This window comes from Pristis pectinata, chromosome 17, assembly GCF_009764475.1.
Source record: "Pristis pectinata isolate sPriPec2 chromosome 17, sPriPec2.1.pri, whole genome shotgun sequence".
Lineage (NCBI taxonomy): Eukaryota > Metazoa > Chordata > Chondrichthyes > Rhinopristiformes > Pristidae > Pristis > Pristis pectinata.
Genome location: NC_067421.1, coordinates 25,865,726 through 25,887,870, shown reverse-complemented (window position 1 = coordinate 25,887,870; position 22,145 = coordinate 25,865,726). Strand labels below are relative to the sequence as shown.

Genomic DNA, 22,145 nt, shown 5'->3' with positions numbered 1-22,145 from the left:
AATCATGTTTGAACAATCTAATGGAGTTTTTTGAGAATGTATCTAGTAGATATATGAGAGGGAGCCAGTGGTATATTTGGTATTTCAAAAGGCTTTTGATAAAGTTCATTACAGGAAGTAGCTGAACAAATTTGGAGCACCTGGAGTTAGATTTAACATGCAGGGGCTCCCTGGGTTGTGAATGACCTGACTAATGGAAATCTGACTTCATGCAAATTCTCCCACTGGATGCAGTATATATTCCATTAGTTACATGAGTAGTGTTAGGGTGAATATTCAATGAAATCAAAGAATTACATCGAGTGTATGCAGAATGATACAATATGAACAGCTTTAGAAAACGGATGCTTCTAATTTATGGGCATTCTCAGGAAAGGAAGTTTTACAGAACCTGGGGACTATCTGTACTACCTTGGTTTGAGGGTTATTTTAACAGATAGAGAACAAAGAGCATGAATAAAAGGGTTCTCATCTTGGCAGACAATAATCTGTGAGGTGCAGTAGTGATTAATGGTTGGCTCCAACTGTTCACAATCTGTATCCAGGATTGAGCAGATGAAATGTAACATTTCTAAGTTTTTTTTAATAATGTGAAACTAAATGGGAATGGGAATAGTGATGAGGATGCAAAGAAGGTCAGGTCCATACCTGGCTGTTACTGGCAGTGAGAGAGAAAAGAAAAAGCCTGCGGGAGCTAGGCTGCAATGAGTAGGAGGGACACTGCGGTGAACATGGAAGTGTAGGGCGTGGGTCTGGGTGGAGCTGCCACAGGTGTAGATTCTTGGTGGTAGTAGCAAATATTCAAATGAGAACTTTGAAGGCTGAAAGACAGCTTTATCTGGTTCAAGAGGATGTAGACGAGCTAAGTGAACAGATAACAACTTGGCAGATCGAATGCCATGTGGGAAAATGTGTCGTTATCTACTTCAGTAGAGAAAAACAGCAATGCTGGGTTTTTTTTAAAATGGTTGGAGACTGGGAAATTTGATGTTCAAAGGAACACACATTACCTTGTACACACAAGTGACTGAAAGCTAACATTCAGGTGCAGCAGACTGTTAAGAAGGTAAATGGTACTTTTGTCATTTATTCTAATAGGATTTGCATACATGTCTAGCTACAATTATATTAGGTCTTAGTGAGACCATACCATATTATGTAAAGTTTTGATCTCCATTCCTAAGGAAGGATATTTGTGGTGTAGATGGGATGCAGCAAAGATTCACCAGACTGTTTATGCCAATGCCAGATCTGTCGTGAGAATCTGAGCAGACTGCCTCTGTTCCCTAGAGTTTAAAAGAATGAGAGGTTAGCTCATTGAAACACAAAAAAAGTTCATGGAGGGCTCAGCAAAATAGATACTGGACAAATGTTGCCTCTGATTAAGATGCCTCGAACAAGGGATCACAGCCTCAAAATGAGGGGTAGGCCTTTTAGGACTGAGATGAGAAATTTTTGTTCAAAATAGTAACAATTTTCTTTGGAATTCTCTTCTCCCCGAGGGTTGTGGACACTTGATCATTGATTGTATTCAAAACAGCAATGGATAGATATCTGGGTTTTAAAGGAATTGAAGGATATGGGCGGATAGGGCAGGAAAATGGTGTTTGAGGTAGAAAGTCAGCCATGTTGAATGGTGGATAGGTTGAAGGGCTGAATAGCCTGCTCCCATTTTTTATTTTATTATAGTTTATCTCAACTCCCTACTATCTTAAATCTATGTTTTCTAGTTATTGGCTCTCTGCTAAGAGCAAATGGGTCCTGTTAACCCTGAATAGACACTTCATAACTTTATTGACCTCTATTAAATATTCCCTCAGCCTTTTGTTCCAAAGAAACAACTTGGCCCAGCCAGTCTCTCCTCGTACCTAAAATTCTTCAGCTCTTTCAATATCTTCTAAACCTTCTTAAGAACAATTATGCCCATTCTGTAATCTGATGACCAAGAGTTTACACAGGACTCTAGCTGCGGCCCAGCTGGTGTTTAGACAGTTCCAGCAAGACTGAAAATAAAAAACAAAAAAAATACTGGAAACATTTTGTAAGTCACACAGGGTCTGTAGATAGAGACACAGAGTTAACATTCAAGATTGAAGACTGAAATTGAAACTGAGAAAAGTTAGTTTTAAGTTGCAGAGGGTGGGGAGGCAAGGAGTAGACAAAGGCGATATATTTAATCGGGTGATGTGAAGGTTGCTGAGATGATTTCGAGGTTTAAAATGTCATCTGATTAGTAAGTCTCTGCTCTTGCCTTCTGTGAGTTGGCTGTTAAAAAGCTAAGTATGTTATTTAAAGCACTTTGGCCACTTGTCCTGCTTCAAGGATCCCTGGAAGCTTCCTTGTTTTTTATTTTCTTGCTTGTTTACACTTGATATCCTACTGTTTTTCATGTATCTCTTGTTTGCTCTTCTCAAGTGCATTGTCTTTTATACCTATTGGCCAATTCATTGATAACATCTGGCAACTTAGAGAAATTTTTCCTCACTGTTAGAGCTCTGCCTATTTTGTTACCATTTGGGAGAAAGATGCAAAATACTCTAGTCATAATCCTTTTGTTCATAATCCTTTTGTTCCAAATGTCTGTTCTGTGTGGTTTATGGAGTGCAGTATAGTATATTTTTTATTAAACGGCGGTTTTATCTACTTGTTTTCCTCCATGCATAATATAATTAAAGTTTAAAAACTGTTCGTAAAATTGCCCCAATTATTATTTCCATAAGTTTCTCTGTAGGTAACATCCAATGAATTTGTTAATTTGGACATACTTGTTATATATGTACAAATTAACTTTTAGCATGTGACGAACTGTTGTTTTGGTGTGTTAAATATAAACAACTGTGCAGAGTGAGGGGAAAAAAAAGCCTGAATTGATTGTAATCCATATTAACATTTCATGAGCTACAGAATCATGTTTAATGTATTACATGTTTGATGTTGCACATGCTACGCTACAGATCAGCTTATTGGTTTATGAATCTATTTTATTCATTTTTATGTATTCATTTTTCAGAATGCAGACATTGCTGTCAAGGCCAGTATCAAATGCCCACCTGCAATTGCCCTTAAGATTACATTACTCATAATATCTGACTGATGTGTAATTAATACAAGTATATTCATTGATACAAATGCATAGCTTATTGAATTTAACGAGGATCTGGTGGCTGCATTTTGTGACCTCTTTTTCCACAATTGATTCTTTCTCAAGTTCATGCACAAATGCATACTCTCTCAGAGAGAGGGCATAATGTGGTATTAGTGAATTGCTTTACAAATTGCTGTACTTGAGGCTATACTCTGAGTGGGCAGTAGTTGCTCTGGATAAAGTTTTTAAGCTTAAGCTTATTAAATGAAGTAACTCTGATCATAACTGACTTCATTTAATAAGTTTACCAAGTTTGCCATCAGATCCTGGAATAATGTCAATTACTTGTGATGGTGTGACTAAATCCTCTGTCACTTTTAATTCCTGCATGAGGTGTGGTTCACATAGGTTGTATCTTAGGTTTAGCACAAGCTTTCTGGAGAACGTCACAATTGAATTTGTTCAATTTGTCATTTGTTGTTTGTTGAGTTAACAATATTTTAAGTGAAAATCCTGACCTTTAATAAATTGTATCTTCAGATTATCTCCGGGGTATCTTTTAATTGCTGTGCTGTCAAGAAGGTCTCAGGTTCAGTCCTCATCATAAAGCCCATTTAACCAGTCAGCTAATGGATTAATTAACTGCTATTTTTATTTTCAAATTAAATGCGCACTCAGTGTGGGGAGAAAAATGTCAACTAACTATTGGGTTTTAATCTTTTTGTTCACATTTATATTAAATTTACAATTGATGTCTATCATGGAGAACTTTTAAAAACAACTTTAATTGTATGTTGTAGAAGTTGTCATCTCTGAGTCTCAACATGCTCTGTAACATTTTACATTGTAAAACATCCTAAGGAGTATTATCAAATAGTAATTGCAAATCAGCAAAATAGGCATTATTGTTTATAAACATTTAAAATATAACATGAATGCTGGCTCTTTTAAATCTGTCTAGTTTGGTTCATCATTTAGGTCTATGTATAAAGAATCCATTTTTACCTCTCTCTTCTCTTATTGCAAAGTTCCCTTTACTCCCCACAGACAGCTAGGCGAATGTAGAAAGGGGGAGTTGTACGTTAACAATAGCATGGACCAGCTGAAATGATCAGCCTGTTTTTGAATTGTGATTCCATTTTATGAATTGGGAATGACATTTTTTTAAACACCTCTGATGAATTAATACGAAGCACCATACAGTAAGATGTGAAATATTCAAATGTTATGAAGTCCTTATTTTGTTCAGTGCCCTTGGTTTACTCGTGGTTCAGCATGAGGAAAACTTACTTTTCCCCTCTAGAATAGAGAGAAAGAAAATCCTTAGTAACCTTCTTTAACCTTGTAGATCCACAGTATAGAATTCTCATTTTCTAGAAAACTAAGGGATTTACCATTGGCTGTGTGGCACACCATTTTTCCATGCCTAAAAAGACTATTTCTGAAAAATGCACATATATATTCAAAATGAAATTGGTCAACAGTGAGGATTCAGTGGAGAAAGTTTTAACTCATCCTGACTTATCTGTGAACATTGCAGCAAAGGAAAGCATGCCGTGACTTCATAGTTTGCAATATAAATTCCTAAGGGGTTAAAGTCTTGTCTTGTCTTAGTAGATTATGATTTTTATTTTGGTCCTCTGGTATAACTGACAGTTAATTTAATTCAATTCACAGAATGTTGTTTTTAAAAAGATCCTATGGTTTTATGAACTTTAGCAATTTGGTCTGCTAATATTACACGTCAGATTCATAGGAAAAGTCAATTGGATATGACTAGAATGATACTTGGAAACTATCACCTAAATTTGTCATCCTCTTCATTTTACTTGCTTACTGCAATGAATATTTGTATTCATTATGCTTTGTTCTATCATCAAGGTCCTCCACGAATGTCTCCAAAGGCCCAACGTCACCCTCGACATAGGGGTCCTTCTGGTAGAGCTGGAATGTCTTCAAGTTTGGATTTCATACCCCACAGTGTATCTGGAGAAATCTCTGCTCCTGTACCTCGAAACAGTTCTTCAGGAGGAACTTGGTCATCTGTAGTTAGTGGTGGTAAGTATTCTTAAGCTGCTGAAATAAAATCAGGTGTTTGAGATCTTTTAAGAATTTTAAAAATAGCAGTTTGTATTTGGGTAATATCCTTCAATATAGACAAATGTCCCAAAGAATAATTGGGAAAATACATACACAAATATTTCATGACATGATAGAGTGGTCAAAGATGTTTTATTTGTGAGTGGGTTGAACAGATACGGAGATGCAGTTTCCTTTGGTGGATCAAAGGCAGTCCAGACAGCAAGAAGAATGGTAAATTTGGAAGGGTAAGGGTTCTTGGGTAGCTTGAGAATGGGAAGAGTTTAGAGAAACAGAAAAGGTTAGGGATACATTCTATGGATGGGAATTTTAAAGTTGATGCTTGGTCAATGGGAGTAATTTTGAATGGCAGACGTAATTAGGCATTGGATATGAACACGGGTTTTGGAAGAGTTTGGTAGTGGAGGCGGCAGGGGATGCGGAAGTATGGAGAATGAGGGGCTGAGTAGGAGACCATTGTTACTGTGACTTCTGGTGATATAGAGTCAGAGTCTTAGAGCATGGAAATAGGCCCTTTGGCTCAATGAGTCTGTACTGAGTCATTTTTTTTTAAATTCACCTCACATTCTCATCAGCTCCCACCAGATTCTACCACTCACTTACAGTGGCCAATTAACCATCAACCCACACATCTTTGGAAGGAAACCGGAGCACCCAGAGGAAAGTTGTGCGGTCACAGGGAGAATTTGCAAATTCCATACAGATAGATTGGAAATCAGAATTGAATCCCGGTTGCTGGAGCTGTGAGGCAGCAGCCGTACTAGTTGAGTCACTGTGCTACACCAATATGTTTGGAGATTGATGATTGCATGACTGAGGCAGGTGCATGCATCGTGACATTGTATTGTCAGGAAGGTCAACTGAGCACTGCACCAAGCTCTGAGATATCAAACAGTCTGATTCAGAAAGTCATTGGTATAGGAAGTATCTGATTAAAGTAAGAAGTTAGGGTTTAAGTCTTCTCATTGATTCTCAGTTAATCACAGTTCCTGCTGGACTAGATGTTGACAACAGTTTGCAGCACAGTAATGGATGTCCAGAAGAGTGTTGGGTAGGTAGAGTTGGGTGTTGCGATCATACACGTGGAAGCTGACTCTATGTCTGTAGATAAATGTCACCGGCAAAAGCACAGAGATGAGAATTAGGAGGCAGCCAGAAACTAATGCTTGCCAGGGGAAAGGACAGCAGTGGGAGTGGGATTTAGGGGGAAGTGTTGCCTCTCAAGATAATGTGGGGTCAGAAAGAAAAGGAACTTCTGAAGATGCATTGGCTTTGATTGATAATTGGGTTGTAGTCGGATGAGGGCAGGTTCCACAGAAACGGGCAGTGAAGCTAAGGGCTTTGGCATAAATGAATAAATAGTTTGGCATACTCATTACAATTGAAGATACGACCCAAAGTCGGTTTATTCTTGAGCTCTTTGAGCTTTATTTTGTTGGGAAATACTTACCTTCCTCAGGAATTTTAGTTTAATTTGTCTGGGGGAAACTCTCGCTTGAGTTACAAATGTGAAGCTTGGAACCAAATATATTTTTCCTCACTGTGTTCTGGGAGGGTTGTGGTTATGAATCATGGGAGGAAGGGAGTCTGGAAATCAACCAAGGAACTGTTCTAATAGAAAAGGTATCAATCTGAAATTTTAATTCTTTCTTTCTTTCTTTCTTCATGAATGCTGACTGACCTGAGTATTTTCTGTTATTTCAGATTTGCAGCATAAGCTATATTTTGCTCTTGGATTACTTTTTTGAAAGTTTGCAGCTTATCAGCCATAAATCTCACCTGAAATAATTCTGTATAAGTTTGGTACATCACATTAATTATGGTCCTTGAAATTGTATTTTTTTTAAACTTTAGGGTCAAGTACTCGTTTATCTCCCAAAACACACAGACCCCGATCCCCCAGACACGGCAACCAGCCATCTCAGTATAATCCTGGAAATACACCAAGTGGAATGATCCTATCTTCTCCCCAACCTGGCAGTGTCCCAGCTGAACCTTTAGCGATACCTGCTACAACTGTATCTCCTACTCCAGCCAGTCCAGCTACCAATAGAGCTGTTACTCCATCAGCTGAAGGTGAGTCACTTATTTTCCCCTTCTGCAGTCACATCGGTACAGTATTGAATGTTATAAATATTGATAGGATAATGAAAGTTGATACTTTAATTGATATTTTCAGTTGACAGCAGTACTAGCCTTGGCATACATACCAACTTGAAAACTAACAGTTAACCCAGCAGAAAATGACCCTCCATAACATACAAAGATAACTTCACTGTAAAGAGAGCACAAGACCTTGGTGTCTCTGCTCAAGTGAGGTTTAAATGTCAGCAACATTGTTTGTTTCACCTCTGCAGAATTATATACTACCTACCCTATCTCTTCCAACTACAACTACAACCATTTCTACTACTGTTGACTTTTAGACTTGTGTTACTCTCATTTCTTATTCAACACAAAACGCGCTGGAGGAACTCAGCGGGTCAGGCAGCATCTGGAGGGAAATGGGTAGTCTTGTTTGCTCCAGATTCCAGCATCTGCAGTCTCTTGTCTCATTTCTTATTGGCCTCTTAACGCTATTACAGCGCCAGCGACCCGGGTTCAATTCCCGCTGCTGTCTGTAAGGAGTTTGTACATTCTCCCCATGTGTCTGCATGGGTTTCCTCTGGGTGCTCCGGTTTCCTCTCTCATTCCAAAGATGTATGGGTTAGGAAGTTGTGGGCATGCTATGTTGGCGCCGGAAGCGTGGCGACACTTGCGGGCTGCCCCCAGAACACTCTACGCAAAAGATGCATTTCACTGTGTGTTTCAATGTACATGTGACTAATAAAGAAATCTGATCTGATCTTATATAGTGTAAAGTTGTTTAAATCCCAATGATTCTCCTGTTCAGCAGTCCATTCTCATTAATATTTTTGTTAGTTGCAATGACTTTAAAGCTACTACTTTTCATATTCTTGCCTGAAACATCTTTACATTCTCCAATCTTTTCCCCTTATATATCATTTCAGCTCTTTTTTTTTTACTTTGTCCCACCATTGTGGCTATAAAGTTCATTTGTTGCTATCTAATATAAACATATGTGTTCTGGAGCACCCATCCTAATTAACATTGCGTCCCTGCTTGCTACTACTGAAAACCATCACAGTACCTAATTTTAAGCAATGTTTTTTTGCTGACTCTCGCAACGTGACTTTGCATCGTTGCGCTGTCCTTGTTTATTATTCCTGTCCCCCATGTTGTGTGTTCTCTTATGGGTTCAATGGTTAAGGTCACCATAATAGTCGTTGATGTGCTGAAGAAAAACAAGAGCTTATGGATTCTTGGGATATGGAAAACTGCTTTTGCTGTTAAATCTTCACATGGAATAGGAATACCTAGTCTATTCTGTACTTTAATGACCATACCTTTTTTTAATTTTAGAAGTAATTCTGGTTATTTTTGTGTTTACAGCTAAAGATACAAGGCTTCAAGAACAAAAGCAGGGTTCACCCTCTGCAAATAAAGAGACTCCCAAGCCTGTTGAAACTTGTGGTACTTCCCCCAGCTTAACCAAACCAGGAATCAAGGGTGAGTATTGCATGTGTGTGTGTGTGCATGCCAATAGCTTTATCCTATGAATTTTCTCCAATTTATACTTGTACAATTTAGAGTTGCCAAAACTATTTAAATTATCAAATGTAGTCATCAGTATTTAATCTCATGGGCAATGGAAGTTCATTCTCCATCTTCCACGTCCATAGATCCTTCAAGGTTGCCACTCAGGTCGATAGGGTTGTTAAGGAGGCGTATGGTGTGTTGGCCTTCATTAGTCGGGGTACTGAGCTCAAGAGCCGTGAGGTAATGTTGCCGCTGTATAGAACTCTGGTTAGACCACGCTTGGAGTATTGTGTTCAGTTCTGGTCACCTCATTAGAGGAAGGATATGGAAGCTTTAGAGGGTGCAGAGGAGATTTACCAGGACACTGCCTGGATTGGAGAGCATGTCTTATGAGGATGGGTTGAGTGAGCTGGGTCTTCTCTTTGGAGAGAAGGAGGATGAGAAGTGACTTGGTAGAGGTGCACAAGATGATAAGAGGCATAGATCGAGTGGACAGTCAGAGACTTTTTCCCAGGGTGAAAATGGCTAACATGAGGGGCCATAATTTTAAGGTGATTGGAGGAAGGTATAAGGGGGATGTCAGAGGTAAGTTTTTTTTTACACAGAGTGGCAGATGCGCGAAACGCACTGCTGGCAGAGGTTGTGGGAGCAGATACATTAGGGACATTTAAGAGCCTCTTAGATAGACACATGAATGATAGAAAAATGGAGGGCTATGTGGGAGCGAAGGGTTAGATAGATAATAGAGCAGGATAAAATGTCGGCACAGCATCATGGGCTGAAGGGCCTGTACTGTGCTGTTATGTTCTGTGTTCTAATTCTTATTAGGGTTCACTACTTTGCTGCACAAGACAGTCTTATCAGATTGATTAAATTAACTAAAATCTTTTGCAAAATGCTTGTTTTATGTCCCAAGTTTGGGTATTATGTGTATTGCATACGATTATTTATCAACAGGCTGGTGCACAAACATTTATCATGTGATTTTTGAGAGTTTCTGTTCTTTTTCCAGCTACATCTCCAATGGCTTCAGATCATAAAAAACAGATAGCAGATTTAAAGAAATTTAGGGAGGACTTCAGGGTGAGTACTTTTTCAAAGAGTCCATTTTAAAACCGTAAATGTCTGTGGGGATTTTGTAAATTTCTTTATCATGTTATTTTGTTTGCTAATATCTGGATGTTGTGTGGGGAAGAAATTACTCATTTTTATCAAGAAATTGAAAGGATTTTTTTAATATTTTGATGATTGTCATTGACTTCATTTCCCATCATCTACCATTTCCCATCATCGACCATTTTAAACAGTCTAATCTTTATGGTTTATTTGATTGTTGCAGCGCACTTTGAGAACTTATTGCTGCTATGTTTTTCAGGCTGTTGGTACATTCCATGTCATTTATAAAGTGGTTTTTCTGCTTTTTTTTCCTCAGCAATTTTTAAAAATTATTTTTAACAAGTGTTGAAAGTGTGTTAGGCACCTCTTCATAGCACTTCTTCATTTATCTCGGTTACATATAATTATGCTTACAATGTTATGTGCAGGTGAGGTAACACTCTGGTGTAATAGATGATGGTCAGAGTTGAATAGATAACAATTGAATATAATGAATATTGGACCAGTGAATATGTTATTAGGTGTTTCCTAAGAAACTTGTGCTTGCTTGTTCTGTCTAATGCTAATAAGTTAATGTGTGTATTTAAAGTTAACTTTGTTGTTCCTAGCTACAGACTACATCAACCCCTGATCCAGTTGTGGATCAGTTCAATAAATCCAGAGAGAGTGTAGATAACCAACCTAAGGATTCAGTTAAAGAAAAAATAACAGTGATTGAGCCAAGCAGCAAAGAATCCGCCAGTGACAGCAGCTCCAATGCCAACACCAGTAATGGTAGTAGCAAGCCAAGCAGTCCCAGCAATTCTCCGAACATCATCACCTCCGAGCAGAAGAGAGGACCAGATGTGACCTCTCAAGCCGTCCAGACCACTGGCCCAAATACCAAGGCAGAGAAAGAGGAAAAAGAGGATAAGAAGGAAGGTACACCAGAGTACGTATGCACACCAGAAAAAGCATCCTTAAATGATTCTAAACTAATTATCCATTTGGTGGAATACTGTGGAAATCTACAAACCATAAACTTGATTTACAAACACAGGTTTTCCATTTTGGACATTTTGCAAGTACATCTGTTGAATATAAAGCCATCTTCATCTTCAATAAAGTTAGTGAAAGATGGGAAACGTAGTGCTTCTGATGTGCAGTCTTTAACAACTATTTGTTATAAATTAGCGCATGGCCTTAATCTTAAAATTTTCTTGGCAAAGTTAAAATTCTCTCCAATGAGGAAATCTGTGCTTTGTATTTTAAGTACTTTTATTTTCTAGTATACACTAACTACTGTGATTTGAAGCACAAACATTTTGTAACTTTTAAGTGTGATGTTCAGTCTCGGATACAGCTATTTGAGTATTTATTGTGGCAGAGCTGTTTTTATTGAGGGTTATGTGGAAATGCTCTGAAGAATTTTTCCCTATGTGACTTGCTTGGACAAAAAATGCTTTTCTACCTAGTTGAGATGAGAGATACGTTAGTGGCATTAAAAGGGATTTGGATTATATATAATGGTTCAAAAGTAATAAAAGTAAATACATGAAAAAACAAGTTGAGGTAGCTGCAGTGGAAGAGATGGTATCAATCTGATAAGTGGAATGACCTTTGTTATACAGTGGCATGCAAAAGTTTGGGCACCCCTGGTCAAAATTTCTGTTACTGTGAATAGTTAAGTGAGTAGAAGATGAACTGATCGCCAAAAGTCGTAAGGTTAAAGATGAAACATTCTTTTCAACATTTTAAGCAAGATTAGTGTATTATTTTTGTTTTGTACAATTTTAGAGTGAAAAAAGGAAAGAAGCACCATGCAAAAGTTTGGGCACCCCAAGAGGTTTGAGCTCTCAGATAACTATTACCAAGGTTTCAGACCCCCCCCCCAAGAGGTTTGAGCTCTCAGATAACTATTACCAAGGTTTCAGACCTTCATTAGCTTGTTAGGGCTATGGCTTGTTCAGTCATTGTTAGGAAAGGCCAGGTGATGCAAATTTCAAAGCTTTATAAATACCCTGACTCCTCAAACCTTGTCCCAACATCAGCCATGGGCTCCTCTAAGCAGCTGCCAAGCACTCTGAAAATTAAAATAAATGATGCCCACAAAGCAGGAGAAGGCTATAAGAAGATAGCAAAGCGTTTTCAGATAGCCGTTTCCTCAGTTCTTAATGTAATTAAGAAATGGCAGTTAACAGGAACGGCGGAGGTCAAGTTGAGGTCTGGAAGACCAAGAAAACTTTCCAAGAGAACTGCTCGTAGGATTGCTAGAAAGGCAAATCAAAACCCCCGTTTGACTGCAAAAGACCTTCAGGAGATTTAGCAGAGTCTGGAGTGGTGGTGCACTGTTCTACTGTGCAGCGACACCTGCACAAATATGACCTTCATGGAAGAGTCATCAGAAGCAAACCTTTCCTGCATCCTCAGCACAAAATTCAGCATCAGAAGTTTGCAAAGGAACATCCTAAACAAGCTTGATGCATTTTGGAAACAAGTCCTGTGGACTGAAGAAGTTAAAATAGAACTTTTTGGCTGCAATGAGCGAAGGTATGTTTGGAGAAAAAAGGGTGCAGAACTTCATGAAAAGAACACCTCTCCAACTGTTAAGCACAGGGGTGGATCGATGATGCTTTGGGTTTGTGTTGCAGCCAGTGGCACGGGTAACATTTCACTGGTAGAGGTAAGAATGAATTCAATTAAATACCAGCAAATTCTGCAAGCAAACATCACACCGCCTGTAAAAAAAAAAGCTGAAGATGAAAAGAGTATGGCTTCTACAACAGGATAACTATCCTAAACACACCTCAGAATCCACAATGGAGTACCTCAAGAGGCACAAGCTGAAGGTTTTGCCATGGCCCTCACAGTCCCCCGACCTAAACATCATCGAAGATCTGTGGATAGACCTCAGAAGAGCAGTGCGTGCAAGACGGCCCAAGAATCTCACAGAACTGGAAGCCTTTTGCAAGGAAGAATGGGCGAAAATCCCTCAAACAAGAATTGAAAGACTCTTAGCTGGCGACGGAAAGCGTTTACAAGCTGTGATACTTGCCAAAGCGGGTGTTACTAAGTACTGACCATGCAGGGTGCCCAAACTTTTGCTTCAGGCCCTTCTCCTTTTTTGTTCTTTTGAAACTGTAAAAGATGGAAATAAAAAGGTAATTTTGCTTAAAATATTAAAGAAATGTGTCATCTTTAACTTTATGCCTTTTGGAAATCAGGTGATCTTTTACTCGCTTAGCTATTCACTGTAACAGAAATTTTGACCAAGGGTGCCCAAACTTTTGCATGCCACTGTAGATTCTATGCAGCAAAATAGTCAAATTGACCAGTTTTCTGTGATCTTATCTTGGAAAGAAGAATTGTTCTAACAATTTTCTGTGATTTTTATTTTTGAAGTGCTTTAGCTTTCATACATTTGAAACCAAATTAGAAATGTAAAATTCATGTGTTTTTGTTTAACTGTAAACTTTTATGCATGTTGCTGTTTCATTATTTTGGTTTTAAACACTACATATCCATTCACGTAATATAAATTTTTTGGTTTTGTGAACTCCTGTAAATATCATAAGTTCAAAATGCTATGTGAATAGATTGTTTTATAAGAAGAACAAAAATGTAATTGCAATGACTGGAAAAAATAATGTTGAAGGCATTTAATGCATTTCCAACAATTTGCATGCACAGGAAATGTGTATATACTTATTTAAATGTTTTTTATTTCAGACAAGTCAGAAAGTCTACATTGAATCCCAATGCTAAAGAGTTCAATCCCAAGGCTTTTTATACTCCTGTAAGTTGTTCTACTTTTTATGTTTCTCGCCCCACTCTATCCCACACCCACCTTTTTGGATTAAAATTTTAAGCTTCTGCAAACTCCAAAATTGAATGAAGAAATAGTCATATATGTTTACCATCTCTTTAATGTTGATCAGGTTCTTCATTCTTTCTTCCTAAACCTTTCCAGTGTCATCTATTTCAAAAATGTGCCCCTACCTTTCAGAATTGCCTATTTGAAAACACCGGGGGTCAAGGAAGAAATCTCTACCTGATGACTAGAAAATCCTGAGAACTGCTACCTATTAGCAAAACAAGGACAACAGATTACTCTTGTAGAGATTCATGAGTTGCCTGACCCAAGAAAACCTCAGTGTTGCTGGGACATTTGTGTTATTTGTTGTGGCTTTACTTGCCAAGGTCATTAGTGCATAAGAAATGGGAATAAAAGTATTCCCATTCAGTCCCTTGAACCTGCTGTTATTCAACAAAATCATAGCTAATCTTCTGCCTCAGACACCATTTTCCTGCCCTCTCCCCATATTCCCTTGTTTCCTTTAATGTCCAGAAATCTATTGATCTCTGTTTGAATGCAGTCAGTAACTAAGTCGTCTAGGGCAGAGAACTCCAAAGATTTGCCATCTTTTAAATGAAGATGTTTCTCCTCAATGCAATCCTAAATAGACTACCCCTTGAGACTGTTAGTTCCAGAACCTTGGCCAGGGAAAATAGCCTCATACATCTACACTGTTGAAGCCAGTGAAGAACCTTGACTGTTTCAATGAGATCACCTCTCATTCTTAGGAAAAGAGACCAAAAATGTGTACACTGCTCCAGATGTGGCCTCACTAAAACCAATGTAATTGTTGAAAAACATCCTTAAACTTGTACTCAAGGTTCTTGCAATAAGGGCAACATACCATTTGCCTTCCTGCCTGCTAGACTTGCCTGTTAACTTTTATTGACGTGCACAGGGCCATCCTGGTTCCTTTAAACATCTCTCACAATTTAAAAAATATGTAGCATATTTGTTTTTTCTACCAAAGCAGATAACCTTGCCTTTTTTCATGTTGTGCTTGACCTCCTTATCTTTGCCCATGTATTTGTCTATACCTCCTTGAAGCTCTTTGCATCCTTATCACTACTTACATCCCACTTAGTTTTATTAACAAACTTGGAAATGTTACATTAAGTCCCTTCAGAAAGTTGACAGCAATTGTGAATAGTTAAGATCTACGAGCAAATCCTCACAATACCCCACTAGTCTTGCTTGTCAACTTGAAGGATTTGTTTATTTCTACTGTTTTCTATCTGTTACCTCTCAATTCATGCCAACGTTACTGTTAATTCCAGGTGCTTAATCATCTTAATCTTGTTCACTTGCCTCCTTTGTGGGACCTCAATGAAAGCCATCTGAAATACAAATCCACAACATCCACTGGTTCTATCCATTCTACTAGACACATCCTCAAAGAACTCCAGTAGATTTGGCAAACAAAATTTCTCCATCATAAATCTATGTTGACTCTGCTCCATCATATTGTTTTCCAAGTGTCTTGATGTAACAGCGTTTATTAAAGATTCCAGCATTTTCTGAACTACTGATTATCAGGCTAGCAGGTCGGTAGTTCCCTGTTTTCTCTCTCCCCCTCCGTAAATAGTAGATTCGTATTTGCTACCTTCCAATCTGCAGAAATCATTCCAGAATCTGTTTAAAAAATAAATAAATTTTGGCAGATGATAACCAAGGCATTCAATTTCAAAATAGCCACGTCTTTCAAAACTCTAGATGTAGATCAGGTCCCAGGAATTTATCAGTTTTCACACCTTTCTTTACTAATGTTTACTACTTTTGTTTCCTCTTTTGCACTCGACCCCTAGTTCTTCATTATCTCTGGGAGGTTTTTGTGTAAGGAAGTATTCAATTTCTCCCCCACGTCTTTGTTCCTCAGTATAATTTCTTGCATCTTTGTGTGTATAGGTCTCGTATTTACCCTCATTAGTTTTTCCTTTTTACATGCACATAGAGGCTCTTACCTTTTGAAGCTTGCCTTTGAGGAACTATTTGGGTCTTCTATTATCACTGCTGGCAATCTGCATTTCATCCCATATTGGAAGGGAGAATAACTTGTGCCATGATTTAGGCAATAAAATCAATATTGAAATAGGATGTACTGAATTATTTTCATTTATTCTTTTAAGATTTATGCTGTTTGTTACTTTGCAGAATTCAGTTTCAATGTATCTGCATTTATTTTCTGTTCACAACCATATAAAATTTAGAATTTTAGTGGCATGCATCACAAAGTTATCAGTTCTGGCACTTGTACAGTGATCTCAATTAGATTGGTTCTTATAACAGTCTTTCGTATTAATATGTAACTTTTGAGTGACTTCTTAAAGGTTTGGAGTTGAAACACTAATGTGATTTGTGAAACAAAATCATTTCTTTGGAGGTACGTAATAGGATATACAACTTTTAACTGAATTTATGGTTTCGGTGAGCTTTTACTGAGTTACTTGTCTTGCAGTTGAGCATTTTCACTGTCACCAAATGTGCCTTTTTTCTCAACTGAAAACAATTTTTTGAGAAAGTACTAGGTTGAGGTGAGACTAAAAATCTCAGTTCTCTGTACAACATATCTTCTATTTATTGTTTACATAGTGATAACAAAAATAATACGTGCCACAATTTTCTTTTAGTTTTCAGTGGAATTTTTTGTGAATTTCTGCAAATTGAGACTTGAATTGCTCTTCTTAAAATTTAATAGCCTAAGCCAACAACTACACCAACACCACCACGTCCTCAAGCCCAGCCTAGTCCATCTATTGTGGTACAACAGCATCCTCCTACAGTGTACAATCAGCCAATGTGTTTTACACAGAACATGGTGTACCCAGTTCCAGTCAGTCCAGGAGTACAGGTAACCTGTATGAAATCTTGTTTTCCATTGTTTAGATTCTTATCTAATTGGCAACTATATCAAATATTTTTAAGATCTACTCCACAAACCATTTTGATGGTAACTAATGTTAATCAGTTTCTATATTTACGTATGTCCCATTTGTGTGACAATTTATATAATCATTTAATTCTGAATGGTGAGACTGATAACTTTCTGTTTCCTTTAATTTTAGACTACACATATGTACCATGTTCCAATGACTCCCATGCCAATCAACCAAGCCAAGTCATATAGAGCAGGTAAAGGTGAGAGAATGTGGCTTTGTCTTGTCAAATGTAAGCTTCTGTTTTGATGGAATTGCGTAGGGTAATTTTGAAGTGCTATTCTATGTAACTGTAAATGGCACATGCTTCAGAATTGAAGGTGGGGTGGGGATGATGAACGTGTGAGAGAGAATAGCTTAAGGCAGAGATAATAGGTGAGACAGAGATACAAGAAGAGAGGAATGGGTCTGATGGGATTGCTGTGCTGGGAACTTGCATGAAGCTGATAAGCCAGATGGTCTTCTGTGTTGTAATAAGTAAAATATTATCAAAACGGTCATTATTTTGAGGATTGGGTGGTTTTCAAAATTGACAAAGGAAGGTCAAGAAATCCAAAATGGTATGAGCTATTACAAGTACATAAAAAGGAAATTATTTGTGGAAATAAACTTGAGTTTTTATATACCAAGAGTGGAGAAGTTGTGTGAAATAGTAGTAGCAACATCAAGTACTAGCATTACTTAAAGTAATTATGTTAATAAGAATGAAATAGTGGACAAATTAATAGGGTTGAAAGCCATATTATCAGGACCTAATGGCCTGTATTCTTGGGTTTTAAGAAATCACTGTAGAGATAACGGATACATTGCTTTGATATTCCAAAATTCAGCGTATTGCAGAACTGTCCCCATTGATTGGAACATAATATATTACAGTGCTATTTTTCAAGAAAGAGATCAGAGAACCCTGTTGACTAATCAGCCTGACTGACATCAGTAATAAATGAAATGCTAGACTCTATTGATAGGGATGTAATAGTTGCATACTTGTAAAACCATAATATACATGAAATGTTATTTGAGAGATCCCTCATTTTTAGTGTTAATAGCAAGATAGCAGCAAAGGGGTACTATTAAAGGCAGTGTATTTGAATCTTCAAAAGGCATAAGAAGGCACACAAGAGTGTTACTCAAGATTAGTGATTATTGGATTGGAGTACATCTTAGTTTGGATTGAGGTTTGATCACTGGATAGAATATGAGAGCAGAAGTAGGTTGTTATTCAGTCGGCATATTGCAACCAGTGGAATATCCTAATGTCAGTGCTTATGACCCAGTGATTTATAATTCGTATCAATGAAATGAGTAGGTGCAGACATGGTAATATATCCGAGTTTGTTAATGCTATAATGAGTAGGATAGGAAAAAAGCTGTGCAGGGGATTAAAAAGGCCTCTCAGGCAATGTTGACAGATTAATTGAGTGGACAAGAAAGTGGCAGATGGCATATGATGTGGGAAGTTACACATTTTTGTAGTAATATTAAGAATGTAGAATGATGAACAATAGAATTCTTGGCATGATAGTAATCAAGGGATGTGTGCATAAAGCAAGAAAGTGGATTTAAGGTAAAATATGAGACCTTGTTGAATATCTGACCAGGTCTGAGGAGCCATGTGGCTCATACCATTATTTTGTGTTCTTATAATAGGTTATAGTAATGAAATCCTTTGAGTATAACTTCAGTTCCTTTCTTTGAAAGTTAACATTGTTGTTGGTTAAAAAATATGAGCTAAACTTCTTAATTTGAACTGAAAAGTTCACTGCACAAAATAAATGCAGAAATGTTACCTGTGACAGTGATTGCAGTGCTTTCATCAATGCCCAAAAGAACCATCTATATCCATTAGCGCAAGCTGAGCAATTTGTAATTTAACAGAAATGATTACCACCTAGGTAAATGCGGCAAGTAACAAGGTGTGATTAATTTATTGAACTGCTCAAAATAGCTGGCATGTTTCTTCATTATAGGTGGTACTGATGTAAGTGACTTGTTTGGGATGGGCAGTAAATGTTTTGTCAACAACTCCCTTTTCCTTCAAGTGATTTTTAAAAATGTTGTTTGCTGTTTGTTCAACATGGGCAGCTTCCTATAATCCCTCAGACAGTAAGTAATGGAGACGCAAGAAAATAGAAGCAGGAGAATGTCACCTGGCCATTCACTATGATCCTGGCTGATCTGCCCCAGGCCTCAACTGCTTTTCTACATCCGTTCTTTAAATATCTTGTGTAGTGCTTTTATTGGAAGTTTGCTGCTAATGTATATAAAGGAAGGATTATCTGATCATATGGACATTTGAAATACTTTGTTCTACCTCTATTAAATTATTTTGTTGTGGTTTGTATGCAGTGAGTAATTGAGAAACCCCACATTCTCGCTAATTAGTTTTTCTTTTTCAGTACCAACTATGCCGCAACAGCGACCAGATCAGCACCACCCTCAAGGCACACCAACTATGATGCATCCAGTTAGTGCAGCTGGCCAAATTGTTTCTACTGCTCCAGCTTATTCGCAGTATGTCGCTTATAACCCACAGCAGTTTGCTAACCAGCCCTTAGTACAGTCTGTAGCACATTATCAGTCACAGGTAAATTGTCAAGATTGCTTTCATGTAAGTTCTTCCAGAGTAATTGACAATGTTTGAATAATTTTTTTGCTAAACTGACAAAGAGTGCAATTGCAAAGAGTGACAGACTGTAAATGCATTTAGGCAAGACTATAAGCAGCAAACATTTTGTTGCATATAAATCTTAAATCAATGCCTTATCCACTTGATTTAAAATCAGTATTCTATTAAAGATCATGGATTTTGGCAAATTACTGAAATTTGTACTATTTGACTCCATTATTAAAGCAGGGCATTACCAGACCCCAGCGTAAAATAGTCTTGTTACCTCATCTCTGTATATTTTGTTATTGATGATATTCTTGCCCTGCAGCCTCAAATGTACAGCCAAGTAATGCAAAGTAACACTCGAATGATGGCGCCACCTGCTCATGGACAGCCAGGAATGGTCCCTTCCTCCACAGCTCAGTTTCCTACTGCTGAACAAACACATGCTATGTATGGTAAGTTAGTGCAATGGATATTGTTGTAAAGAATTGGTTGAAACTATTAATTGGTTACCCTCAGTATTTACATGATATACGGATCATTAGCACTAGAATAGTGCGGGACTATGGGATGATGTCCTCCATCTCAGTTGAGATTGCATTTATTGTCAGATCCTTGCTGAAATATTGCTTTCAGTTTTGGATGCGGTACTTCAAGAAATACATATTGCCCTCAGAAAAGGTGCAGTTAAGATTCACTAGAATGAAATGAAGTTAAACAATGCTGCCTATATCACAGTGGTCAAGTTCAATTAACTAATGGAATATTTTTGCTGTTGCCTCGTGACACAGAGGGCCAGTTTCAACTCACTTTCTTAAGGGTACAAGAGATGCAAGTTTTTTTTTAAATGTTTAAAAGTCCGTGAATTCAGTAAGTAAAACGTTGTTGGTGTTGACATGTGCAAGACATTTATCTGGCATAATTATTGTAGCATTTGACCTTCTTGTACATTGCTTTAAAGGTGTAATTATATGTCAAAATTGTAACATATACTACACAGTTCACTGCTGTGACCACTTCATAAAATAATTCTTATTCGGTCTTCACAATTTCAGAAAGATAAATCAGGCAAACGAGCTAAAAGTAGTAATTAACCAAATGCCATATATTTAATAAGTATGTGAACGTGGACAGCACTGTGCAGGCTAGCCTTTGCTGACGATCCCAAGTTGTCCTTGAGAAAGTGCTGATGAACTGATACCTTGTCCTTGTGTGCAGGTATTCCCATAATGCTAATGGGTAGGGATTCTGAGACAGTAAAAGTGGAGGAACAGCAATATATTTCCAAGTCAGCATGGTGTGTGATTTGTGGATCGTGGCATCCCCAGGTGTTTGCTGCCCTTCTATTTGATGATAGATGTCAACTCTGCATCTACCCTGACAAGTCCCTTAAGAATTTTGTATGTTTCAATGAGATCACCCTTGTTCTTCTAAACCTAAGCAACTTCAGACCTAGTCTGTTTAATCCTTCATCGTGCAACAAGCACGTCATCCCAATAACACTTGCGTTGGTTACATTTCACAAGGCTATTGAAGTATGAAGAGTGATTGGGCCTATACTCATTGGAGATTTGGAGGTTATCTTATTGAAGTGTGTAGTGTTATGAGGACAGTTGACTGGGTGGATACTGAGGGCTTATTTCTGACACTGAAGTAATTTAGAACTAGGGGTCCTAAATTATTCCAGAATAAGGAGTTCTCCATTTAAGATGGAGATAGAGAATTTCTTCTCCCAAAGGGTTGTGGATCTTTTGGAACACTCCACCCCCAGAGATTTGTGGAGGAGGAGTCGTCATTGAATAGATGTAAGGCAGGGAATGACAGACATTTGAACACTAGAATCGAGAAATATGGGGAAAGAGCAGTAAAGCGGTGCTGAGGCTAAGGTCAGATCAGCCATGATCTTATTGAAAGGCGGAGTGGGCTCAAAGACCTGATTAGCCTCCTGCTGCTCCTGTTTGTTATGTTCTAATGGTCATGGCGGTTTGTTCTTTTCAAATGTTGGATAGTTTAAGTGTTTCAAGTTAGCAATGCTTAACTTTTTTTTAAATGCATGTTGCAATCAATGTTCTTGATGTATGAAGAATCACTTTTTTTGCATGCTATTTTGAAGTTGCCAACAAATGAGATAGATTTATAATTAAAACACTGGATAACATGTTTGTGTTTTCACTAGTTTCCCCTGGCCCGATTCATCAGCAGTATGCACCACACCCAACTGCTACCTTGCATCCACATCCTCCACATCCACAGCCATCTGCTACTCCCACTGGACAACAACAAGGACAGCATGCAGGCAGTCATCCAGCACAAAGCCCAGTCCAGGTAAGGAACTCTGACTTCCTCCAGTTAATTTACCTCCGGGTGTGTTTTATAAATCAAAAACTACAAAAGCTAGGTTATAATCAGCAAGTTTGCACTAAATTCAATTCTTAAAATCTAGAAGAAGAAAATGATTTTTTTGCACTGATATTGATGTACTCTTTCCAGGTTGGATTAAGCCGTGTATTTTTTTTTGTTATGGTTTCACAGCCAGGGAAACTTGGCTGAGTGGATTCAGAATTGGTTTGCTCACAGAAGACAGAGGGTGGTGGGAGATGGAGTGTATTCTGCCTGGAGGTCGGTGAGCAATGATATTCCGCAGGGATCTGTTCTGGGACCCCTGCTCTTTGTGATTTTTATAAATGACTTGGATGAGGATGTGGTAGGGTGGGTTAGTAAGTTTGCTGATGATACAAAGGTTGGTGGTGGTGTGGATAATGTAGAAGGTTGCTGTAGATTACAACAGGATATTGATAGAATGCAGAGCTGGGCTGAGAAGTGGCAGATGAAGTTCAGCCCAGAAAAGTGTGAAGTGATACA

General features: G+C 38.0%; 1 protein-coding gene across 2 annotated transcripts in view; it reads left to right on the top strand.

Moving 5' to 3' along the window:
* Positions 1–22,145, top strand: part of atxn2 (ataxin 2) — an 87,383-nt gene that overhangs the window by 61,129 nt on the left and 4,109 nt on the right. Inside the window, exons 10-20 of one of the 2 annotated variants that reach the window (XM_052031961.1) lie at positions 4,967–5,143; positions 7,040–7,261; positions 8,639–8,755; positions 9,798–9,868; positions 10,510–10,832; positions 13,610–13,676; positions 16,432–16,584; positions 16,799–16,865; positions 19,069–19,256; positions 19,609–19,738; positions 21,460–21,608. In XM_052031961.1, the coding sequence (XP_051887921.1) occupies positions 4,967–5,143; positions 7,040–7,261; positions 8,639–8,755; positions 9,798–9,868; positions 10,510–10,832; positions 13,610–13,676; positions 16,432–16,584; positions 16,799–16,865; positions 19,069–19,256; positions 19,609–19,738; positions 21,460–21,608 (1,664 nt within the window). Of the gene's footprint in view, positions 1–4,966; positions 5,144–7,039; positions 7,262–8,638; positions 8,756–9,797; positions 9,869–10,509; positions 10,833–13,609; positions 13,677–16,431; positions 16,585–16,798; positions 16,872–19,068; positions 19,257–19,608; positions 19,739–21,459; positions 21,609–22,145 lie in introns of both variants that reach the window. The other variant, XM_052031960.1, reaches the window with a different exon arrangement.